This window comes from Mytilus edulis, chromosome 1 (genome assembly GCF_963676685.1).
Source record: "Mytilus edulis chromosome 1, xbMytEdul2.2, whole genome shotgun sequence".
NCBI lineage: Eukaryota > Metazoa > Mollusca > Bivalvia > Mytilida > Mytilidae > Mytilus > Mytilus edulis.
In genome coordinates, this window is record NC_092344.1 from 71,702,258 (window position 1) to 71,724,325 (window position 22,068).

General features: G+C 33.8%; 1 protein-coding gene across 1 annotated transcript; it reads left to right on the plus strand.

Annotated features, from left to right (window-relative positions):
- The first annotated feature begins 4,285 nt into the window (after window positions 1–4,285).
- LOC139489277 (trafficking protein particle complex subunit 5-like) lies at window positions 4,286–13,636 on the plus strand. The gene is made up of 7 exons (XM_071275553.1): window positions 4,286–4,417; window positions 6,867–6,955; window positions 7,652–7,778; window positions 9,945–10,002; window positions 10,436–10,495; window positions 12,155–12,219; window positions 13,426–13,636. The coding sequence occupies exons 1-7, from the start codon at window positions 4,352–4,354 to the stop codon at window positions 13,522–13,524; spliced, it is 564 nt and encodes a 187-aa protein (XP_071131654.1). The 5' UTR covers window positions 4,286–4,351; the 3' UTR covers window positions 13,525–13,636.
- Window positions 13,637–22,068: the final 8,432 nt, after the last annotated feature.

Sequence of the window (22,068 nt, forward strand, 5' to 3'; positions counted from 1 at the left end):
ACTCACTTTTGACAATTGATCTCCTTTATACCACCTATTTTAAATGAGCAAATAAACCAATATGTCTTACTGGATAAGATAGAGTTCAGCTTGCCGAATGCCTTATTTTCCAATTGAAGCTTTGTTTCAGGAACATTTGACATCACAGAGTAAACACCTTCACGTCACAATGTTTCATGGCGCGTTTTTCCCGAATGACTACAAGTTAACCAGGGCAGTGCATTCATACGAGCGAAATTGGAATCTTGTGTATTGACTCAATTGGTTTAATTGATTTCAAAAGAAAATATTTCCGATAGAATTACTGTAAAATCAAACTAACCAAAAAATCATTTATTTAAAAAGAAATGTAATACTAGTTCAAAGCACCATAGAAGTACTTTTGTTAAGTAAGCTAAACGAATAAATCCTAATGACTTGTTATACATGTATGACAAAGTTTAAAGTTATCAAGTCATATAAACCCATCAATCCTCAATACTTGTTATCATAAAGTTTAAACTTGTCAAGTCAATCAAACTATTCGTTTGGTTTGCCTAGATATGCTTGTCACAGTTCAAATCAATCGAATCAGTTGATAGTATTCAAACAATTGAAATTCTTTATAATACAAATAACTTATTTGCCTTGTTTTCAAAAGGATTGAAATTTGTTCAAACGAACCAATTCATATCTCATATTGACAAACTTTATCTGCTCATTCATATAGGTAATACCAAGAAATCACGTGTACCTGTTACGTTTCTATGAATGGTGGCGTTTGTATGTGTTGCAGATCTGTGTTTATGTTGTTCCGTTGTTTTCCTCTTATAAAACAATTGATGTGTTTTCATCGGATTTATAAGCCTGGTACCTTTGATAACTGTTTACACCACTGGGTCGATGCCACTGCTGGTAGGCGTTTCGTCCCCAGGGCCGTAACTACATTGAGGCAAATGAGGCAAATGCCTCATCTTTTAAATTTCAAAAAAAAAAAACTAAAACAAAAGATTGTCTTCATATCAAATTGTTTTCACTGAAAGTGTCTTGCAAGAAGCAAGTTCTCGTCACTCTCTGATGTCACCCCTGCATATTTTTCGTAATCCATGTTTCTATTTTACTTTTAGTTTTCCGAGTTGATGGTCTATTGTTTGTACTTTTGTGTCCCGGGTTTGTCTTTTGTTCATTTATTGTCCTACTTAATGACTATAGTCTGAGAGTTGATTTTCATTTGTAAACCTGTCACACTGTGTAATGTTGCATGTCCATCGATGTCCAGGCATTATGCAAGAAAATTTTTCAAGAATATACGATGCTACTGGACACAGAAAAAAGTGGTCGTTTCTCCATGGAGAATTGAACTTGATATCAAAGAATTCGAAACTGCCTTTCTTGTATATAAAAAAAACATACCCAATTTTTCTTAGTATGGATTGCAAAATTAGGTATTTTCTGTAGGTGAGATATGCACAGAAGTGATAGATATGTATTATAAATATAGAAAATTGAATATCTTAATCAACAACAAAATTTAAAAAAAATTAACTGTATCATATATCCAAGCGCCTGTGGATAAAACTAGATAGCTGACATGGTTTAAATTAAAGTAAGACCATCAATTTCCCGGTATCACATCATTTGTTGAAATAAACATCAATGTATTGCTATATGACCTTTTAAATTCAAGGGTTAAATTTGCATTAAGTCGTGTTCAGACCATTTAACAGAAAATAAAGGAATATGAAGTGCACGTGCTCGGGCGCTAATTGCACACAATGTCAATGTATAGAAACAAAATACAAATGATCAATGGTCAGAGTTTTTATTCCTGTTCTTCATCTTGATAGTTGCTGGAGGGTCTTCAATAATGAAAGAATCATAAATACCGTAAAACAAGGTCAATATGGTCCCTAGTGTGGACTAGTATTTAACGTATATTACTGCACTAATGACTGTCACTACATTTAAATCTAGTCATAAAAAATCTCAAGTCAGCACACTACAAGACAAGAACAGACAGACAGATCCGGTATTAACGATTATGAGAATTACGATTTTTGCTTTATCCTACATATCGGTCTTTTAATGTTTTGAATTTCCCTAAAACTTTAAAGTCTTAAATAACAATGAATCTTTGTTTTTGCTTTGAGACTAGAATATTGTCGAGAAAAAAGCTAAAAATGATTTGCGTTTCTATGTAAGAAAGAGTCCGGGAAACGCTCAAAATGCACAAGTTTGCGCTATTTTTCTCAGAGCTTCTGGGGGCCTTAAGCGGCCCCCAGACCCCTCGCCAAAATTTTTTCGCCTCGCTACGCTCGGCAAATATATTTTGCCTCATTATTAAAAGGGGCTAGTTACGGCCCTGGTCCCCGAGGGCATCACCAGCCCAGTAGTCATCCCTTCTGCGATGACATGAATATCATTTACATGGTCATTTTAATAAATTTACTGTTTGTAAAAGTATGAACTATTCGAAATACTTTGGATTTTCTTATCCTAGGTATAGATTACCTTTGCCGTATTTGGCTCAAAATGAACATAGAGAAAACGAAAGTAATGTCAATCAACGACCAATCAAATAAAATTCCAATAAAAATTGGATCCTTAAACATCGAGGAAATAGAAGACTTTACATTCCTATGCAGTTTAATAAGCAGTGATAATGTAAAGACATCAAAGCAAGACTAAGTAAAGCTAGAACATGCTTCTGTTAACTCAGACAAATCTGGAAATCGTCATCCCTTGTCAGAAACACAAAACTTAAAATCTACAACAGCAATGTCAAATATGTACTGCTTTATGGCTCAGAATGTTATACAAACTGACTTTAACAAACTGGCTGCATTCCACAATATCATCTTGAGTGAGAAGAATATGTAAAATCTTATGGCCCAAAAAATAAGTGACCAATCAGGAACTATTAAAACTGACAGCACAAAGAGACATAAGAGATGAAATAAAAACAAGAAGTTTGAAATGGATAGGCCATGTCTTAATGAAGGGACCAGAAAACACCACCAAAGTGTCACTGAGGTGGACTCCAACTGGCAAGAGGAAAAGGGGAAGATCAAAAGAAACATGGAGAAGAACAGTGGAAAGCGAGATGAAAAAGGTTGTGATGTCATGGCGAGAAGTAGAGAAGAAAGCACAAGTCCGAGTGTTATGGAGAGAGCTAGTGTCGGCCTTGTGTGCATTAAAGCACGAAGAGGATTAAGTTAAGTAAGTTAAGTATTTGGCACAACTTTTTGGAATTTTTTGTCCTCAATGCTCTTCAACTACTAGTATATATACTTGTGTGCTTTCTGACTATTTTTATCTGAGCGTCACTGATGAGTCTTATGTAGACGAAATACGCGTCTGACGTATCAAAGTATAAGCTTGGTACCTTTGATAACTATTGGGTTGTTGTCGCTAATCGATTTATGACTAATGAACCGTGGCAAACTACTTTTGTCTTTATTTACGTTCAGTTTACACAATTGATTGATTTGATCACCATAGCGCAATTGTAACAAAGTTTTTAAAAAAAATTACTATACCCCTAAAAAAATGAATCAACCCAAACAATCTTTGTTGACTCTTTAGACATATATTTTAGATTGACCCTAATAAGAAATTTGATTCAACTGTGCTCAATAGTGCAATTTATTCAATGAATTGAATTATAACAAAGCTACTCATGTTAAACAGTGAAACCAGCCAATCATTCTTATCCGATAATGACTGGTTCAATTTGCAAAATTGATATCCCGGCCTTATCAAGTCAGTTAAACCTGTCATTACGTCTGGTTTTGGATGATGGATTTCAATATTTTTTTTGGACTCATTTCCATAATTTTCTCGTTTGAATTGTTGTACAATTATTCATTTCGGGGCCTTTTATAGCTTAGTATGTGGTATGGGCTTTGCTCATTGTTGAAGGCCGTATGGTGACCTATAGTTGTTAATTTCAGTTGGTCTCTTGTGGAGAGTTATCTCATTGGCAATCATACCACATCTTCTTTTTCATATTGACTGAATCAAATGATCCCCATTGTACAGTTGATTCAATTGGCAATTTGCATAATTTCTTTATTTTCTATCAAAACGTCTAATCCTTCTCGTGTGGCCCGAGAACACAATTGTAGAAGTGAGAAAGTCCCTGTGTTGCCAGCCTTCATTTACATTTCACTTTTTTAAATGAATGTAAACTTCAGAATGACGCAATATTACTGATAATAAATAGCAAATCAAATTAACGTATTTATATAATGAAACATACATATAATCGTAAACGTAATGTTTCCTTCCACATTGATCACACGTGTTCAGTTTGTATTTCCCGCCAATGTGTCAAAATTGAAACCGGAAATCCAAAAGAGTTAATTTAAACATGGCGTCGATAACAAAACAGAAACCCAGTCCACTTGACAAACCTTTAAGTAAAGGAAAAGCAGAGGTAAAAAGAGAACTAATGTTATTAACATTAAGAGGAAAAGTTCAGTACACAAATATTGACCATTCTGTTTTACATGTGTGTGTCAGAACCATTACCACTAGTCTATGCATACATTATTTGTACATACTTGTATATGCAGGACAAATCGCCCCACTTTAAAAAATATCGCCCCACTTGTGAAGAGGGTCAAATCCCTTTTGGCCTTTAATATAGCTCCTGCAAACTCGCCCCACTTAATGAAAAACGGAAATATCTAGATGATTCAATAATTTTCATGTCTGCCAACTCGCCCCACTTAATTGAAAATACATTGTATTATATGTCTCTGGTTATTTGCATAATAAATGAAAAGAAACCTGTTAATTGTATCATAATGCAAATGAAAACAAAGCAAAAAGAAAAGAAAAGAATTACAAAAGACCTTCTGCTGTTGTTTTTTTCTATGGTTGGGTTGTTGTCTCTTTGGCACATTCCCCATTTCCATTCTCCATTTTATTATCAAAGATTCTGATAGGTATTGATTTTATTTATCATGTTTATAAGAGCAGGAACATAAAAAACGGGAAAGCATATTTTTCCATAAGTGGTGCGAGTTGGCATAACTAAATTCAATCATCATGGATTATCTGTTTGTCATAAGTGGGGCGAGTTGGCAGACTTTATGATAGCGGGATTTTAACCCTTTTCATAAGTGGGGCAAGTTATCGAAACCTATTTTCAATGGGATTTCACCCTTTTTATAAGTGGGGCGAGTTGGTAAACAATAGTGGGTCGATTTTTTAAAAGTGGGGCGATTAAGTTAGGGGTGATTTGTCATGGATTCATTGTATAAGTCTTGCAGTTTCACATTTATTTAATTGATGCATTGTTAAATTCCTGTGTGATTTCGTACTACGGGGACAGAGGATGCAAATTGGGTATTTTTGAAATGGTCAGACTGAATATGAATGAAATATTTGCCACTGGACTAGACAATATCTTTCAATTAAATGTACAGTGGAGTTCCCAGTGTTCACCCAGTGGGTGATATCACGTGTTACATGATTTCGTCATATCAAATCCTATGCATACCAACATGACCAATCCACAGTGAGACAAAAACTGAAATATTCTGTACAAACAACAAACTTAATCTACAAATGGTACACAGGAGTAACTACAACAACACCAGTAGTGTTACATTGATGTTAAATGATCTCTAATGACCCTCCATTGCTGACCTTCGCCTCAAAACCAGACTAATTACGTTCTACAAAGTCATCATCATTGACTCATTGCACGCTAGTCCTTATACATTTTTGTACCAGCACATACCAGAACATTCAAATTACGTACCAAATCCAGTCCTTGAACTTCATAATTGTATCAGTGTTCCTGTTTTGATATAGTTTAAACTTTTAAATTTTAACAATAGAGCAGATATGAAAGATAGAAAATGAACAGGTTGAGGTCAATGTCCAGACTCTAACAATTAGCAAAACTCATACTGTATATATATTAAGCTATAAAAGGACTAAAGCTGACTAGATCACTATATACATGTATGTGAACAAATTTAAAGGCAATAAATCAACAGACTTATTTCGTAGACTTGGTATGTACATGTATAAACCAATAAACTAAAGAAAAAATACTATTATAGACAGCAATCAACAACAAATACTGCATCACAGTTGTCAGACTTTGACAGACACTAAAAGAATGTAACATTGTTAAATGTCATGTTTGTGAGCCATTGAAGCCCATAGCAACTTACAATATACTTATAACAGTTGTGTAAGAGCACAACATTAGAAGAAAAACTGTAGCCATGGTAGATGAGTGGAACTTTTAATTTCAAATAAGATCAAGGTGTTTATTTTACCATCACATGCTGGAATGAATAACTTTTTCTTCAAAATTGGAAAATGTTTTTAATTTAAATTCTAACATGCCCATTGTTGCAAAAATGATGATCCTTTAGGGTTGTTGTGTAAATGGAACATTGTGTATAGGGACATAGAAAACATGAACCCTAAAAAAAACAACAGTTCATGACTTTTCATGTATTGATTTATAAAGCTTCAGGATTAATTTATAATAATATATAATGAAATTGGAGCTACATCATCACCTAAATCTACAGTGTACCTACACATGTACATAAACTCTGGAGGGTGAGTTCAGAAAGTATTATCAACTTCAAACATAATAAATATTATACTGAAGACATTGAATTATATGTGTTTCAAGACACACTCCTGAATCACACTTTGGAAAAATGAAAAATGCCAAATGTTCAACTAATTATACAATGTATATATAATAAAATCAGTTATTTAGAAAATCTACCTTGAAAGGAGTCAAAAGTCAGTTCATATGTTTTGTAGCTGGATTTGATTGGTCTTTGGTTTTCTTCCAAGTTTTATAAATCATTCATAAATTATATTTAACGTTTCTTGTGTTGTAGGTGAATATTGCAACTTTTGCTTTATTGTTTTCTGAAATGGTGCAGTATTGCCAGAATAGAGTTTACAGTGTATCAGAGCTTCAAACAAAGTAAGATTATATTAAAACTTTTAAAAATAGCAGATTTTATACACATGATATCACAAGTTCAAGGGTTTTTTCACAGACACCTGCCAATGCAAACTCTCTGATATTTTGTTAAATCCTTAACTTTTATCTAAATGTACAAATGTGCCTACCTACCAAAAATTCATTCTTGTTAGATCACAACAAGTCAGGACTATTTTTTTGTCATTTAATACATAGTTAATGTCTTTGCTACATGTATGTGATAACAGCAGAAAAGTTGCTTTAATCATAGATCAATAGAGTAAACTCTTATATTAGCTTTCATGTAAACTGCACGTAAAGTAGGGAAAGATGATTAAATGTTTATGCAATCAATTTAAAAAAAAAAATCTGATATAAGAGAGGGTTTGGATGGGGTTAAATGATTAAAGAATAATGCCCTTAAAAAATGAAGATTAGAGAATAACGGGCAAAAAAATGAAGATTAGAGAAATGTGTGGTCTAATTTTTTGAAGATTATAGAAAAAAGGGGTGAAAATTAAATGTTTACAGAATAACAGACCCCCCCCCCCCCCCCATCCCCATCAAGACCCTAATGAGAGACATTGACTGCAGGGATAACTGAAGGTGGCAGGTGCTTTCCAAATTCTTTTTACAAATCCATGTAGACGATTAGCATTTAGTAGATTTTTTTATGCAGATTTTCTATTATTTCAGGCTGTCTGAGATGGGACAACATGTAGGTTCACATTTATTAGACTTGCTGTTTGTTAGAGAACAAGGTTATAAGAGAGAAACAAAGCTACTCAAAATGTTACTGTTTATCAAGACTAATTTTTGGAAGGTATGTATCTATAAATAGCTAAAATGGACTTAAAACAGGTCATCAGTATCAATGTCCAGAAATGGTCATATTTACCACTTTTTCACTCACAGTTCTGTATATATATCATGTATATAATGTACTGTATTAGCCTCCCATTAGTTTGTAAAAAAAAATACCATCTACAGAAAAAAATACAGTCAACTCTCGTTATGTGGAAGTCAGCCGGACCAGAGAAATATTTCGAGATACGCGTAGTTCGACTCAAACAAACACCGGAAGTTCGACAATCTAAGGGACACAACTCTTGCTTAGCATGGTAAAGCTAAAATAAATCCAGGTAAATATGGCAAGGGGATCGATATTCTAGTATCAGATCGATGTATTTGTATGTCACAGTCTTTTATTATTATAATGACATTATTTTTACTTATTCAATTGTTTCAATTTAAAAAAATCATATGGCTTTTCCAAGAGAGTAATTTCCAATCGATAGTTTTGTTATTCAGGTCGGTTATAGCTGACAAAATTGTTTATTCCTATATACAAGAGATTTAAGAAAATTTTGATTTCTATTCATTTTGTTTTATCTTACTCTTTCTTTTCAAAAGAAAATATAACAAGATTAAAGATGCTGTTTGAGTAGTTTTTAGGTGATCAGCAACGGAATCCATCATCCTCACTTTTTGCACACCCAAGCTCATTAGTGTAAATCACAAATTAATTGTTTTGTAAACATTTTAAATACTTTTTCATGAACATTGTTGTAAACGTAGAATTCTGAGCGTTCATAAATTTATAACTTAACACCATCTTTGTAGAAAATAACAGTCACGATTTATTCACACTACATGTATCATACAGACGTTACATAAAATACAAAATACACGGCATACACTCCGACAGTACAAACTTTCAGCCATCTTGTCTATCCGGCAACACATCTCCCTCTCCCTCACGTCACTATCACACAATGTCAATAATCGGGGAAACAACGTTAACACTGTTTTGCGACATTACGGACATGAAGACAAAGTCACATTCACAACAAACATTAACAATGTATCACTAATTATATATAAAAATTCTATAAAAGGTAATCTTAGGTAAACACTCATGGAAATAGCATGTCATTAATCAATACAGTGGTTGGTCAGTGACCGGAAATTTAATTACACATGTATTGTCAGATTAACTTTTCAATCCATTTAAATCCCGGAGGTCATGTTTTGACATATGTGTATTAGTTCGAGATAAAAGGATGAATTTTGAATGCTTTTGTTAACCTTGGGACTGTAAATTTAGGTCGACTCAACCCAAATTTTGACTCATCCAATTTCGACTCATGAGGAGTGGAATTACATACTTTTGTATGGAATAAAATTCGGGACTACGTGAAAACTTGGACTCATCCGAAATTTCAAGTCAACCGAGTTCGAAACACTGAGAGTTAACTGTATATAAATCTTTATTGATCTATAGGGAAAACATACTTGGGCAAGATCAACATAACAAATTTACATGTATGAATACTGTTGATTTATTATTATTCCTGGATATCATGGGTGCAGGTGAACCACAATTTTAGATAATCAAAATCTGTAAATTTTCTATTGGCTTATAGATAAATTTTGTAAAATTGCTTATTGTTACCTTTAAAAAAAATTATGAATCTATAGTAGTTAAGCATGCCTTTCCATTCAGCAAGATTTTGAGAACATTTTAGGATGTTTATGTCCTAAAAAGACTAGCCTTGTAGACATTAACAATGATTAACGTTAGTATTTAATGAATGGCTATTATCTATTTTGAATTTATTGAACCATAAAACTAATATTTGACTCTTCACATTGAATAATCCGTGAAGCAGATTATGTTAAATGTGAAGAGTCAAAAATTAGTTTTATGGTTCAATAAAATCAAAATAAAAGATTGCCATTCATTATAAATAAATTTCAAAAATAAGGCTCAAAGAACTTTTTATATTATTTATATTAACAATAACAACGTACACACATGTTGGCGTATGAATACAATGTCAGAGTGGGCATTGTCGCCTTCAAAATTGACAACATTGAAAATAAAACTAATAATTTTAACCAATCAGAAGACAGTAAAAACACCAAATTTATTTATTAAAGTATACAGATTTGTATATGAAAGCACTTTCATTTATTTTTCTTGCAGACTTTATATGGAAAAGAAGCAGACAGGTTAGAACATTCTAATGATGATGAGAGAACATGTATCCTTATTTAATATTCATTAGAATAACAAACAATTAAAATGCAAGAATGCTTAATACATTTTTTTTCTACAATTTAAAAAAAAAGGTTGTGGTATTATTGCCAATGAGACAACTCTCCATAAGAGACCAAATGACATAGAATTTAGAACTTTACAACTATAGGTCAATTTTGGATAACATTATACACATAAATATGATTTAAACAAGTATATTTAAGAAAAATGATAAAACATATTTTTGTTCACAAGAAAACAAGTATTCTTTTAATGCAATTTATTAAAGTGACTGTTTAAAAGTTTTTGAATTATTTGGACAGTACTATAGAAAATGGAAAGTGTCTAGAGAGAAATATTGATAAATTTGTAATAAAAGTATGTTTTATACAACAGCATCTACATTGTAGATCATGTTATTGTCCTTAACTTGCTAGATTATATAATTGAAACTGAACATCTAGTCAACAAATTTATATCAGTACCAAAAGATAAAGGTAAGAGAAATCTTAACAAAAATATTAGAAAATAGAAAAGTCATTTACAAGGAATTTTATGTACAAGTAGAAAGCAAATTGAAAAGATTCATAACCTAAATGATCATGTATTAAATCTTCAATTTGATTGATATTTTACACATAACTACAATGAATATTCATGAATAGAATGTTATGTATGTCATTCTTTAAACAGTTATAGATTATTCTGCTTGTCTCATTTGCAGTGAGTAAAAGGAGATTTTAGATGCATGTTAAAGAGACAGCAAACCACAAAGAAAAACACAAGAGTGAACATGCTGAAATGTCTCACCTTCTTTACTAATCATTGATATTATGTTGATAGTCCTAAATATAAAGTTTTATTACAACTGTCACATAAACTTAATATTTATCAAGAAAACTAAACATTGACCAATGAACCATGAAAATGAGGTCAAGGTCAGATGAACATGCCAGGCAAACATGTACAACTAACAATTCTTCCATACAACAAATATAGTTGACCTATTGCTTATAGTTTAAGAAAAACAGACGAAAACACAAAAACCTTAACACTAAGCAATGATCCGTGAAAATGAGGTCATAAAACTTGCGTGACTGACATATAGATCATAAAATATCCCATACACCAAATATAGTTGACCTATCGCATATATATTAAATAAGAAGATCAAAACTCAAAAATTTAACTATTTTTACTACTGAACCATGAAATTAAGGTCAAGGTCAGTTGACACCTGCCAGCTATACATGTACACCTTACAATCATTCCATACACCAAATATAGTAGACCTATTGCATACAGTATAAGAAAAACAGACCAAAACACAAAAACTTAACTATAACCACGGAACCATGAAAATGAGGTCATGGTCAGATGACACCTGCCAGTTGGACATGTACACCTTACAGTCCTTCCATACAACAAATATACTAGACCTATTGCTTATAGTATGGACTTGACCACCATATAATTTAACCTTGTTCACTGATCCATGAAATGAGGTTAAGGTCAAGTGAAAACTGTCTCATAGGCATGAGGACCTTGCAAGGTACGCACATACCAAATATAGTTATCCTATTACTAATAACAAGCGGGAATTTTGTCTCATAGGCATGAGGACCTTGCAAGGTACGCACATACCAAATATAGTTATCCTATTACTAATAACAAGCGGGAATTTAACATTACAAAAAGTCTTAACTTTTTTTTCAAGTAGTCACTGAACCATGAAATGAGGTCATGACTGACGGAAACTTCGTAACATGAGGCATCTATATACTAAATATGAAGCATCCAGGTCTTCCACCTTCTAAATATAAAGCTTTAAAGAAGTTAGCTAACACCGCCGCTGAATCATTATCCCTATATCCAGCTTTCTGCAGCAAAAGTCACAGGCTCGACAAAAAAAATAAGACAGATGTTTGTACAATATTTTTAACTGGTAATCACACTGAGTCTTGGAGTATGGTGTATTTAATGGAAATGCATTCAAATATATTTTCATAGCTTAAAATTTCTCTGTATTCAACAATTAAGATTATGTCATTTTGTACATTTATTCTTGGAAATGTATACAATTCTAGACGATGGCAGCACTGTTGTAGAGTATGACATACCATATTGTTATTTCTCTCATGTTTTTTTTATTTCAGCAAAATTAAATTGTGCAGCATTTACAGCAGGAATTATAGAGGCTGTTCTTAATGGAGCTAATTTTGTAAGTGAATGTTGTTTTTAATAAATTACCATTTTTATAGGAGTAGGTCAGGTAAGGACTGATTTTGGCCTCAAATTTCAGGTTCATCTGACGAAATATTTTGACCACTTTTTAAACACTTAAGTGTCTATTTCATTTGAATCAATTAGTTTTTGTGAAAGATTTTAACTGATTTTGTCATTAAAATCCACCCGATTCAAGCTCAAATATGAAAAAACAACCAAATATGCCGCAAAATGTCACTTTTCAAATGGTTTTCGTCAAAAATGAAAGTGGCCGCATCCGTGTTCATCCTCAACCTTTATATATGTTATGTATTATCAAAAAATACAACTTATATTTCAATATTAAGGATGAACACGAATGCGGCCACTTTTGTTTCACACGAAAAGCGTCTAAAATTTAACTAAAATGATAGAATTGCGAAGATTTCAGTAATTTAGCATGACTTAATGGTGCTAGTACCTGATATATGTGCATTGTATTGTCAAAAACAGCCCATATTTATGTAGCAGAAGCATTCTACTGTACAATAAATAACTAAAGGTTTACATTTTAACAATTTTGTAAAACTGCTATATTTTGGGGCCAAAAAGGGGTCTTACCGGACCTACTCCTTTGCCCATTGTAGATCTTTTTATACTATCAAGTTTGTATTTAAGATGTTTCTCAGGCAATACACATCAATTTACTGCATGATTGCAATTAGTTGTCATTTGTTTAAGTTGACAATTCACATTCTATTGATAAAACCACCTTTTTGAAAGAAAAAAAATCGACTAAGATGTATAATATTCAATAAGAAAATAAAATCATGTGTGCACATGTACCAATATGTTAACATGGAATACATGTATATAGGTCTTGTGAAGTATTACTAGCAAGTTCCCTCTTTATTTGTGAAGATATGAAATTAGGTTTGAGCAAAGTTTTCCAAATGCCTTTTAAAAAATGGACACTGGAAAAAAAATCAGTTTACCTTTTTAATAGGAAAAATAAGGTCTGTTAGCATAAATTTTTCATATGTTGTACATTGTACATAAATTAGAGATTACTATGCATTATGTATATGTTAAATTTATTACTGAAGATTAATCTTAAGCATCATCACAAACATAACATCTGTGAATCTTTGTTTTTTCTGTGCATGTATTTAGTTGGTTGGTTATGCCTTTTATTTATGAAGTTTTGTTCTCTTTTTAACAGCCTTGTAAAGTGACAGCTCATTGGCATAAAGGAACAACATTTATGATTGAATTTGATGAATCAGTTATAGCCAGAGATAAAATGGTAGAAGGGAGATAATTGATGAACAACTTATATTTGTTATTATGAACAATGCTCTATGACATTATACTTATTTTATAATTATTACATGTTGTCATTTAAATAAATTCGAAACTTGTAAGATATGAAATATTTGGTGTTGTTAAACTGTATCATATTCCATAAAAATGTGATGGCTAAAATAAGTCTTTAAGAAGTTGGAATAAATCATGATGTTCTGGTAAAATTTCTAGGAATATATTCATTCAAAGAAAAACAATTGAAACTAGAGGCTCTTAAGAGCCTGTGTCGCTCACCTTGGTCTATGTGCATATTAAACAAAGGTCACAGATGGATTCATGGCAAAATTGTGTTTTGGCGATGGTGATGTGTTTTTCTCTACCTATAATAAACTTGGCCCATTAGTTACAGAGGAAACTATTTTGTAAAAATTTACAAATAATTACCAAATTAATGAAAATTGTAAAAAATTTACTATAAAGGGCAATAACTCCTTAAGGGGTCATCTGATCATTTTGGTCATGTTGAATTATTTGTAGATCTTACTTTGCTGAACATCATTGCTGTTTACAGTTTATCTCTATCTATATGGTATTCAAGGTAATAACCAAAAACGACAAAATTTCTTTAAAAATTACCAATTCGGGGCAGCAACCCAACAACCAGTTGTCCAATTCATCTGAAAATTTAACAGCAGATAGATCTTGACTTTATAAACGATTTATTCACTGGACAGATTTGCTTTAAATGCTTTGGTTTCAGAGTTGTAAGCCAAAATCTACATTTTTCCCCTATGTTCTATTTTTATCCATGGCGGCTATCTTGGTTGGTTGGCTAGGTCACCACACACATTTTAAGCTCACCTGGCCCAAAGGGCCAAGTGAGCTTTTCTCATCACTTGGCGTCCGTCGTCATCGTTAACTTTTTACATTTTGAACTTCTTCTAGAGAACCACCGAATGGAATGAAACGTGGCATGAATGTTCCTTACGAGGTGCTGACCAAGTGTTGTTACTTTGTAGCCGATCCATCATCCAAGATGGCTGCCAGCGGGGTCTTAGTTTAACATACCGTAGGACCCTACGGGAAATATACACAAATGTCTTCTTTTAGAGAACCACTGAATGGAATGAAACCAAACATGGCATGAATGTTCCTTATGAGGTGCTGACCAAGTGTTGTTACTTTGTAGCCGATCCATCATCCAAGATGGCTGCCAGAAGGGGACTTAGTTTAACATAGGACCCTACGGGAAATATATACAAATGTCTTCTTTTACAGAACCACTGAATGGAATTAAACCAAACATGGCATGAATGTTTCTTATGAGGTTATGACCAAGTGTTGTTATTTTGTAGCCGATCCAACATCCAAGATAGCCGCCAGCAGGGGGACTTAGTTTAACAGAAATGCATACAAATGACTTCTTTTAGAGAACCATTGAATGGAATAAAACAAAACATAGCATGAATGTTCCTTATAAGGTGCTGACCAAGTGTTGTTACTTTGTAGCCGATCCATCATCCAAGATGACCGCCAGTGGGGGACTTAGTTTAACATAGGACCTTTGGAAAATGCATACAAAAGTCTTCTTCTAAAGAACCACTGAATTGTATGAAATCAAACATAGCATGAATGTCCTTTCCTTATGAGGTGCTGGCCAAGTGTTGTTACTTTTAGCCAAATTTCATATTTTTTTATATGATTTCAAAAACCCAAGTAGAACCAGGTGAGCAATACAGGCTCTTGAGAGCCTCTAGTTAAAACTAAATACCTTAATAAAGATTGATCCTAAGTTTGGTTAAATTTGGCCCAGTAGTTTCAGAGGAGAAGATTTATGTAAAAGATTACAAAAATTTACGAAAAATTGGTAAAAAATGACCATAAAGGGCAATAACTCCTTAAGGGGTCAACTGACCATTTTGGTATGTTGACATATTTGTAGATCTTACTTTGCTGAACATCATTGCTGTTTACAGTTTATCTCTATCTATAATAGTATTCAAGGTTATAACCAAAAACAACAAAATTTCTTTAAAAATTACCAATTCGGGGCAGCAACCCAACAACCAGTTGTCCAATTCATCATCCAAGATGGCTGCCAGCAGGGGACTTTGTTTAACATAACAAAGGACCCTATGGGAAATGCATACAAATGACTTCTTTTAGAGAACCACAAAATGGAATGAAAACAAACATGGCATGAATGTTCCTTATGAGGTGCTGACCAAGTGTTGTTATTTTGTAGTCAATCCATTAGGGAGCTACCATTTGATTTTTATGGGGGGGGGGGGGCTAGGATGAAATTTGAAAAAAATAGGCAGGACAGGAGTTTTGAGTAAAAAAAAAAGGCAGGATGAGACACTTGCAAAAAAAAAGTCAGGACGACAATTTAGGTAAAATAAAGTCAGGATAAACTAAAAAAAAAAAGGCAGGACCGAACAGAGTGAAAAATAAAAAGGCAGGACAGAGATTACAGCTAAAAAAAAATGCAGGACACAATTTTTCATCCTAGCCCCCCTATAAAAATCAAATGGTAGCTCCCTTATCTAAGATGGCCGCCAGGGGGGACTTAGTTTAACATAGGACCCTATGGGAAATGCATACAAATGACTTCTTTTAGAGAACCACTGAATGGAATGAAACCAAACATTGCATGAATGTTTCTTATGAGGTGCTGACCAAGTGTTTTTACTTTGTAGTCAATCCATTATCTAAGATGGCCGCCAGGGGGGACTTAGTTTAACATAGGACCCTAAGGGAAATGCATACAAATGACTTCTTTTAGAGAACCACTGAATGGAATGAAACCAAACATGGCATGAATGTTCCTTATGAGGTGCTGACCAAGTGCTGTTACTTTGTAGCCGATCCATCATCCAAGATGGCTGCCAGCAGGGGACTTAGTTTAACATAGGACCCTACAGGAAATATATACAAATGTCTTCTTTTAGAGAACCACTGAATGGAATGAAACCAAACATGGCATGAATGTTCCTTATGAGGTGCTGAGTGCTGACCAAGTGTTGTTACTTTGTAGCCGATCCATCATCCAAGATGGCTGCCAGCGGGGTCTTACTTTAACATAGGACCCTACGGGAAATATACACAAATGTCTTCTTTTAGAGAACCACTGAATGCAATGAAACCAAACAAGGCATGAATGTTCCTTATGAGGTGCTGACCAAGTCTTGTTACTTTGTAGCCGATCCATCATCCAAGATGGCCGCCAGCGGGGGACTTAGTTTAACATAGGACCCTATGGGAAATATATACAAATGTCTTCTTTGACAGAACCACTGAATGGAATTAAACCAAACATGGCATGAATGTTTCTTATGAGGTTATGACCAAGTGTTGTTACTTTGTAGCCGATCCAACATCCAAGATAGCCGCCAGCAGGGGGACTTAGTTTAACAGAAATGCATACAAATGACTTCTTTTAGAGAACCATTGAATGGAATAAAACAAAACATAGCATGAATGTTCCTTATGAGGTGCTGACCAAGTGTTGTTACTTTGTAGCCGATCCATCATCCAAGATGACCGCCAGTGGGGGACTTAGTTTAACATAGGACCCTATGGGAAATACATACAAATGTCTTCTTTTAGTGAACCACTGAATGGAATGAAACCAAACATAGCATGAATGTTCCTTATGAGATGCTGGCCAAGTGTTGTCACTTTGTTATCATTGCAACATTCAAGATGGCCGCCAGTCGGGGGACTTAGTTTAACACAGGACCTTTGGAAAATGCATACAAAAGTCTTCTTCTAAAGAACCACTGAATTGTATGAAATCAAACATAGCATGAATGTCCTTTCCTTATGAGGTGCTGGCCAAGTGTTGTTACTTTTAATTAAATTTCATATTTTTTTATATGATTTCAAAAACCCAAGTAGAACCAGGTGAGCGATACAGGCTCTTGAGAGCCTCTAGTTAAAACTAAATACCTTAATAAAGATTGATCCTAAGTTTGGTTAAATTTGGCCCAGTAGTTTCAGAGGAGAAGATTTATGTAAAAGATTACAAAAATTTACGAAAAATTGGTAAAAAATGACTATAAAGGGCAATAACTCCTTGAGGGGTCAACTGACCATTTTGGTATGTTGACATATTTGTAGATCTTACTTTGCTGAACATCATTGCTGTTTACAGTTTATCTCTATCTATAATAGTATTCAAGGTTATAACCAAAAACAACAAAATTTCTTTAAAAATTACCAATTCGGGGCAGCAACCCAACAACCAATTGTCCAATTCATCATCCAAGATGGCTGCCAGCAGGGGACTTTGTTTAACATAACAAAGGACCCTATGGGAAATGCATACAAATGACTTCTTTTAGAGAACCACTAAATGGAATGAAAACAAACATGGCATGAATGTTCCTTATGAGGTGCTGACCAAGTGTTGTTATTTTGTAGTCAATCCATTAGGGAGCTACCATTTGATTTTTATGGGGGGGGGGGGGGGGCTAGGATGAAATTTGAAAAAAATAGGCAGGACAGGAGTTTTGAGTAAAAAAAAAAGGCAGGATGAGACACTTGCAAAAAAAAAGTCAGGACGACAATTTAGGTAAAATAAAGTCAGGATAAACTAAAAAAAAAAGGCAGGACCGAACAGAGTGAAAAATAAAAAGGCAGGACAGAGATTACAGCTAAAAAAAAATGCAGGACAAAATTTTTCATCCTAGCCCCCCCCCCCCCCCCCATAAAAATCAAATGGTAGCTCCCTTATCTAAGATGGCCGCCAGGGGGGACTTAGTTTAACATAGGACCCTATGGGAAATGCATACAAATGACTTCTTTTAGAGAACCACTGAATGGAATGAAACCAAACATTGCATGAATGTTTCTTATGAGGTGCTGACCAAGTGTTTTTACTTTGTAGTCAATCCATTATCTAAGATGGCCGCCAGGGGGGACTTAGTTTAACATAGGACCCTAAGGGAAATGCATACAAATGACTTCTTTTAGAGAACCACTGAATGGAATGAAACCAAACATGGCATGAATGTTCCTTATGAGGTGCTGACCAAGTGTTGTTACTTTGTAGCCGATCCATCATCCAAGATGGCTGCCAGTGGTGGACTTAGTTTAACATAGGACCCTACGGGAAATATATACAAATGTCTTCTTTTATAGAACCACTGAATGGAATGAAACCAAACATGGCATGAATGTTCCTTATGAGGTGCTGAGTGCTGACCAAGTGTTGTTACTTTGTAGCCGATCCATCATCCAAGATGGCTGCCAGTGGGGTCTTAGTTTAACATAGGACCCTACGGGAAATATACACAAATGTCTTCTTTTAGAGAACCACTGAATTGAATGAAACCAAACATGGCATGAATGTTCCTTATGAGGTGCTGACCAAGTCTTGTTACTTTGTAGCCGATCCATCATCCAAGATGGCCGCCAGCGGGGGACTAAGTTTAACATAGGACCCTATGGGAAATATATACAAATGTCTTCTTTGACAGAACCACTGAATGGAATTAAACCAAACATGGCATGAATGTTTCTTATGAGGTTATGACCAAGTGTTGTTACTTTGTAGCCGATCCAACATCCAAGATAGCCGCCAGCAGGGGGACTTAGTTTAACAGAAATGCATACAAATGACTTCTTTTAGAGAACCATTGAATGGAATAAAACAAAACATAGCATGAATGTTCCTTATGAGGTGCTGACCAAGTGTTGTTACTTTGTAGCCGATCCATCATTCAAGATGACTGCCAGTGGGGGACTTAGTTTAACATAGGACCCTATGGGAAATACATACAAATGTCTTCTTTTAGTGAACCACTGAATGGAATGAAACCAAACATAGCATGAATGTTCCTTATGAGATGCTGGCCAAGTGTTGTCACTTTGTTATCATTGCAACATCCAAGATGGCCGCCAGTCGGGGGACTTAGTTTAACATAGGACCTTTGGAAAATGCATACAAAAGTTATCTTCTAAAGAACCACTGAATTGTATGAAATCAAACATAGCATGAATGTCCTTTCCTTATGAGGTGCTGGCCAAGTGTTGTTACTTTTAGCCAAATTTCATATTTTTTTATATGATTTCAAAAACCCAAGTAGAACCAGGTGAGCGATACAGGCTCTTGAGAGCCTCTAGTTAAAACTAAATACCTTAATAAAGATTGTCCCTAAGTTTGGTTAAGAAGATTTATGTAAAAGATTACAAAAATTTATGAAAAATTGGTAAAAAATGACTATAAAGGGCAATAACTCTTTAAAGGGTCAACTGACCATTTTAGTTATGTTTACATATTTGTAGATCTTACTTTGCTGAACATTATTGCTGTCTACTGTTTATCTCTATCTATAAAAATATTCAAGATAATAACCAAAAACAGCAAAATTTCCATAAAATTACCAATTCAGGGGCAGCAACCCAACAACTAGTTGTCTAATTCATCTGAAATTTCAGGGCAGATAGATCTTCACTTAATAAACAATTTTACCCTATGTTTAGTTTGCTCTAAATGCTTTTGTTTCAGAGTTATAAGCCAAAATCTATGTTAAATTTTTAGCCATGGCAGCCATCTTGGTTGGTTGGCCAGGTCACTGGACACATTTTTAAACTAGATACCCCAATGATAATTTTCACATCGATTTTTTTCCTATTTATAAAACAACTTTGATATTCTGAATAAGAACAATTAACTTGTTCATGCGCAAAAAGTTGTGAATGTCTACACCAACTTTCGATATATTTGTCAAGACATTTACATGTTTTATCTGAAAGAAAGCTAATACAGGGCAAAAGTAATATTTACAAATTGTAAACCGACCTGTTATGTTATTCTTCATTCCTTGAAACTTTTTGGGTAATAAACAAATATGAAAATAAAGTTTTTGTGTACGGTGTACATGAACTTAACTATGCACCGTACAGAAGGATTAATGTGGTCAGCTAAATATTATACACATCTCTCTTTTCGGAATAAAATATCGAAAAATAACACATGTTTGAAAGATTTCAATGCCAATTATTGAAACAGCTATAATACTTATTACACACACAGTGGCCTTCTTAGTATCAGAAAAAGAGTTGCAATGAATATAGAATTATATCGGACGAGACAAGCGCCAACGTCTTTGACAAGTATTTGCACATGTTTTTAGTTAATCGTCCTTGTTTTAGGAAAATAATGAGACATCTCTTATCATCAACCTACGACCAAATCATTTCTTAAAACAACAGGTATGTTTAGATTGAAGATACCGTGTAAGGTCAAAAATCTGTGTAAGAAACCTATGCTCTGTCAAATATTTAATCACAATCCAAATTCAAAGCTGTATCAAGCTTGAATGTTGTGTCCATACTGGACCCAACTGTTCCGAGTTTTAAATCTCTGGTTGTATCAAGCTGTGCCCTGCAGATCATTTTATTGTGTTTTGGTCTTGTTTTTCTTGCACTATAAGCAATAGGTCAACTATATTTGATGTATGAAAGGATTGTAAGCTGTACATGTGTGCCTGGCATGGTCCATCTGACCTTGACCTCATTTTCATGGTTAATTGGTCAGTGTTTAGTTTTCTTGGTTAAGTCTGTTTCTTAGAAACAATAAGCAATGGGTCAACTATATTTAGTGTATTGAATGATTGTAAGGTGTACATGTATTTCTTGTTTGGTTTATATGACTTTGGCGAGTTTGGCCTCATTTTCTTGGATCATGTTAAGTTTATGTGATAGATGAAGTAAAGCTTTATATTAAGAACTATCAACATAATATCAATGATTAGTAAAGAAGGCCAGACATTTCAGTGTGTGCACTTAGTTGAAATATATGATTGTTTTCACAAAGAAATAAAGAGTCTAAGAGTCAGCTAAAGCTCATGTGTAAGAGTTTGTTGTTCTGATTACCAAAATTATAGTCAACTGAGTATTTAAAATTAGTTTTCCAATTTGAATCTGAATTTCTCGTTCCAGTTGTGATTCATATTTGTGGAGTTAGTTTTAAATATCAAATAAAAGGACAGTGTTAATATATTAAAAAGACAATTGTGCGAACCACTCATGTTATGTGTTATTGGAGGACAACTTAATCATAGGACAGTCATATTAAGGGGATTCAATAAGTAATTTCCCTAGCAGAAAACTACCTATACAATTTCTCTTTTTCTTCAGTAACACACTTTTTCCTTATTTCTTATTAGGATGATTTATTGAGCCGTTTTGTCAATTTGCATCCGAAAATAACACTTTATAAATGTTGTGTTTCTGAAAAGTTTTCTTGGTCTACCTTCATCAGGAATGCTCAAACACAAACATTAGTTCACCAAGGATGTTACATGTCCAAAATGAACTTAGAATTTTAGCCAAATTTTTCTGTTGGAGTTGTAACCTTAGATAGTTTGAGTCTAGATTGGCCGACACTGGAAACATACCCTTGTCTCACTGTTTGACTCCCTAAAGGGGAGACAATAAAACAAAAATGACCACTGATTGTTTAAAACTGTAAAAAAAATCATTATTTGGTTGTTGCTCTGTCATTCTATTGAATGCATTTCATTATAACTAATGATAAAAAAAACAAAAA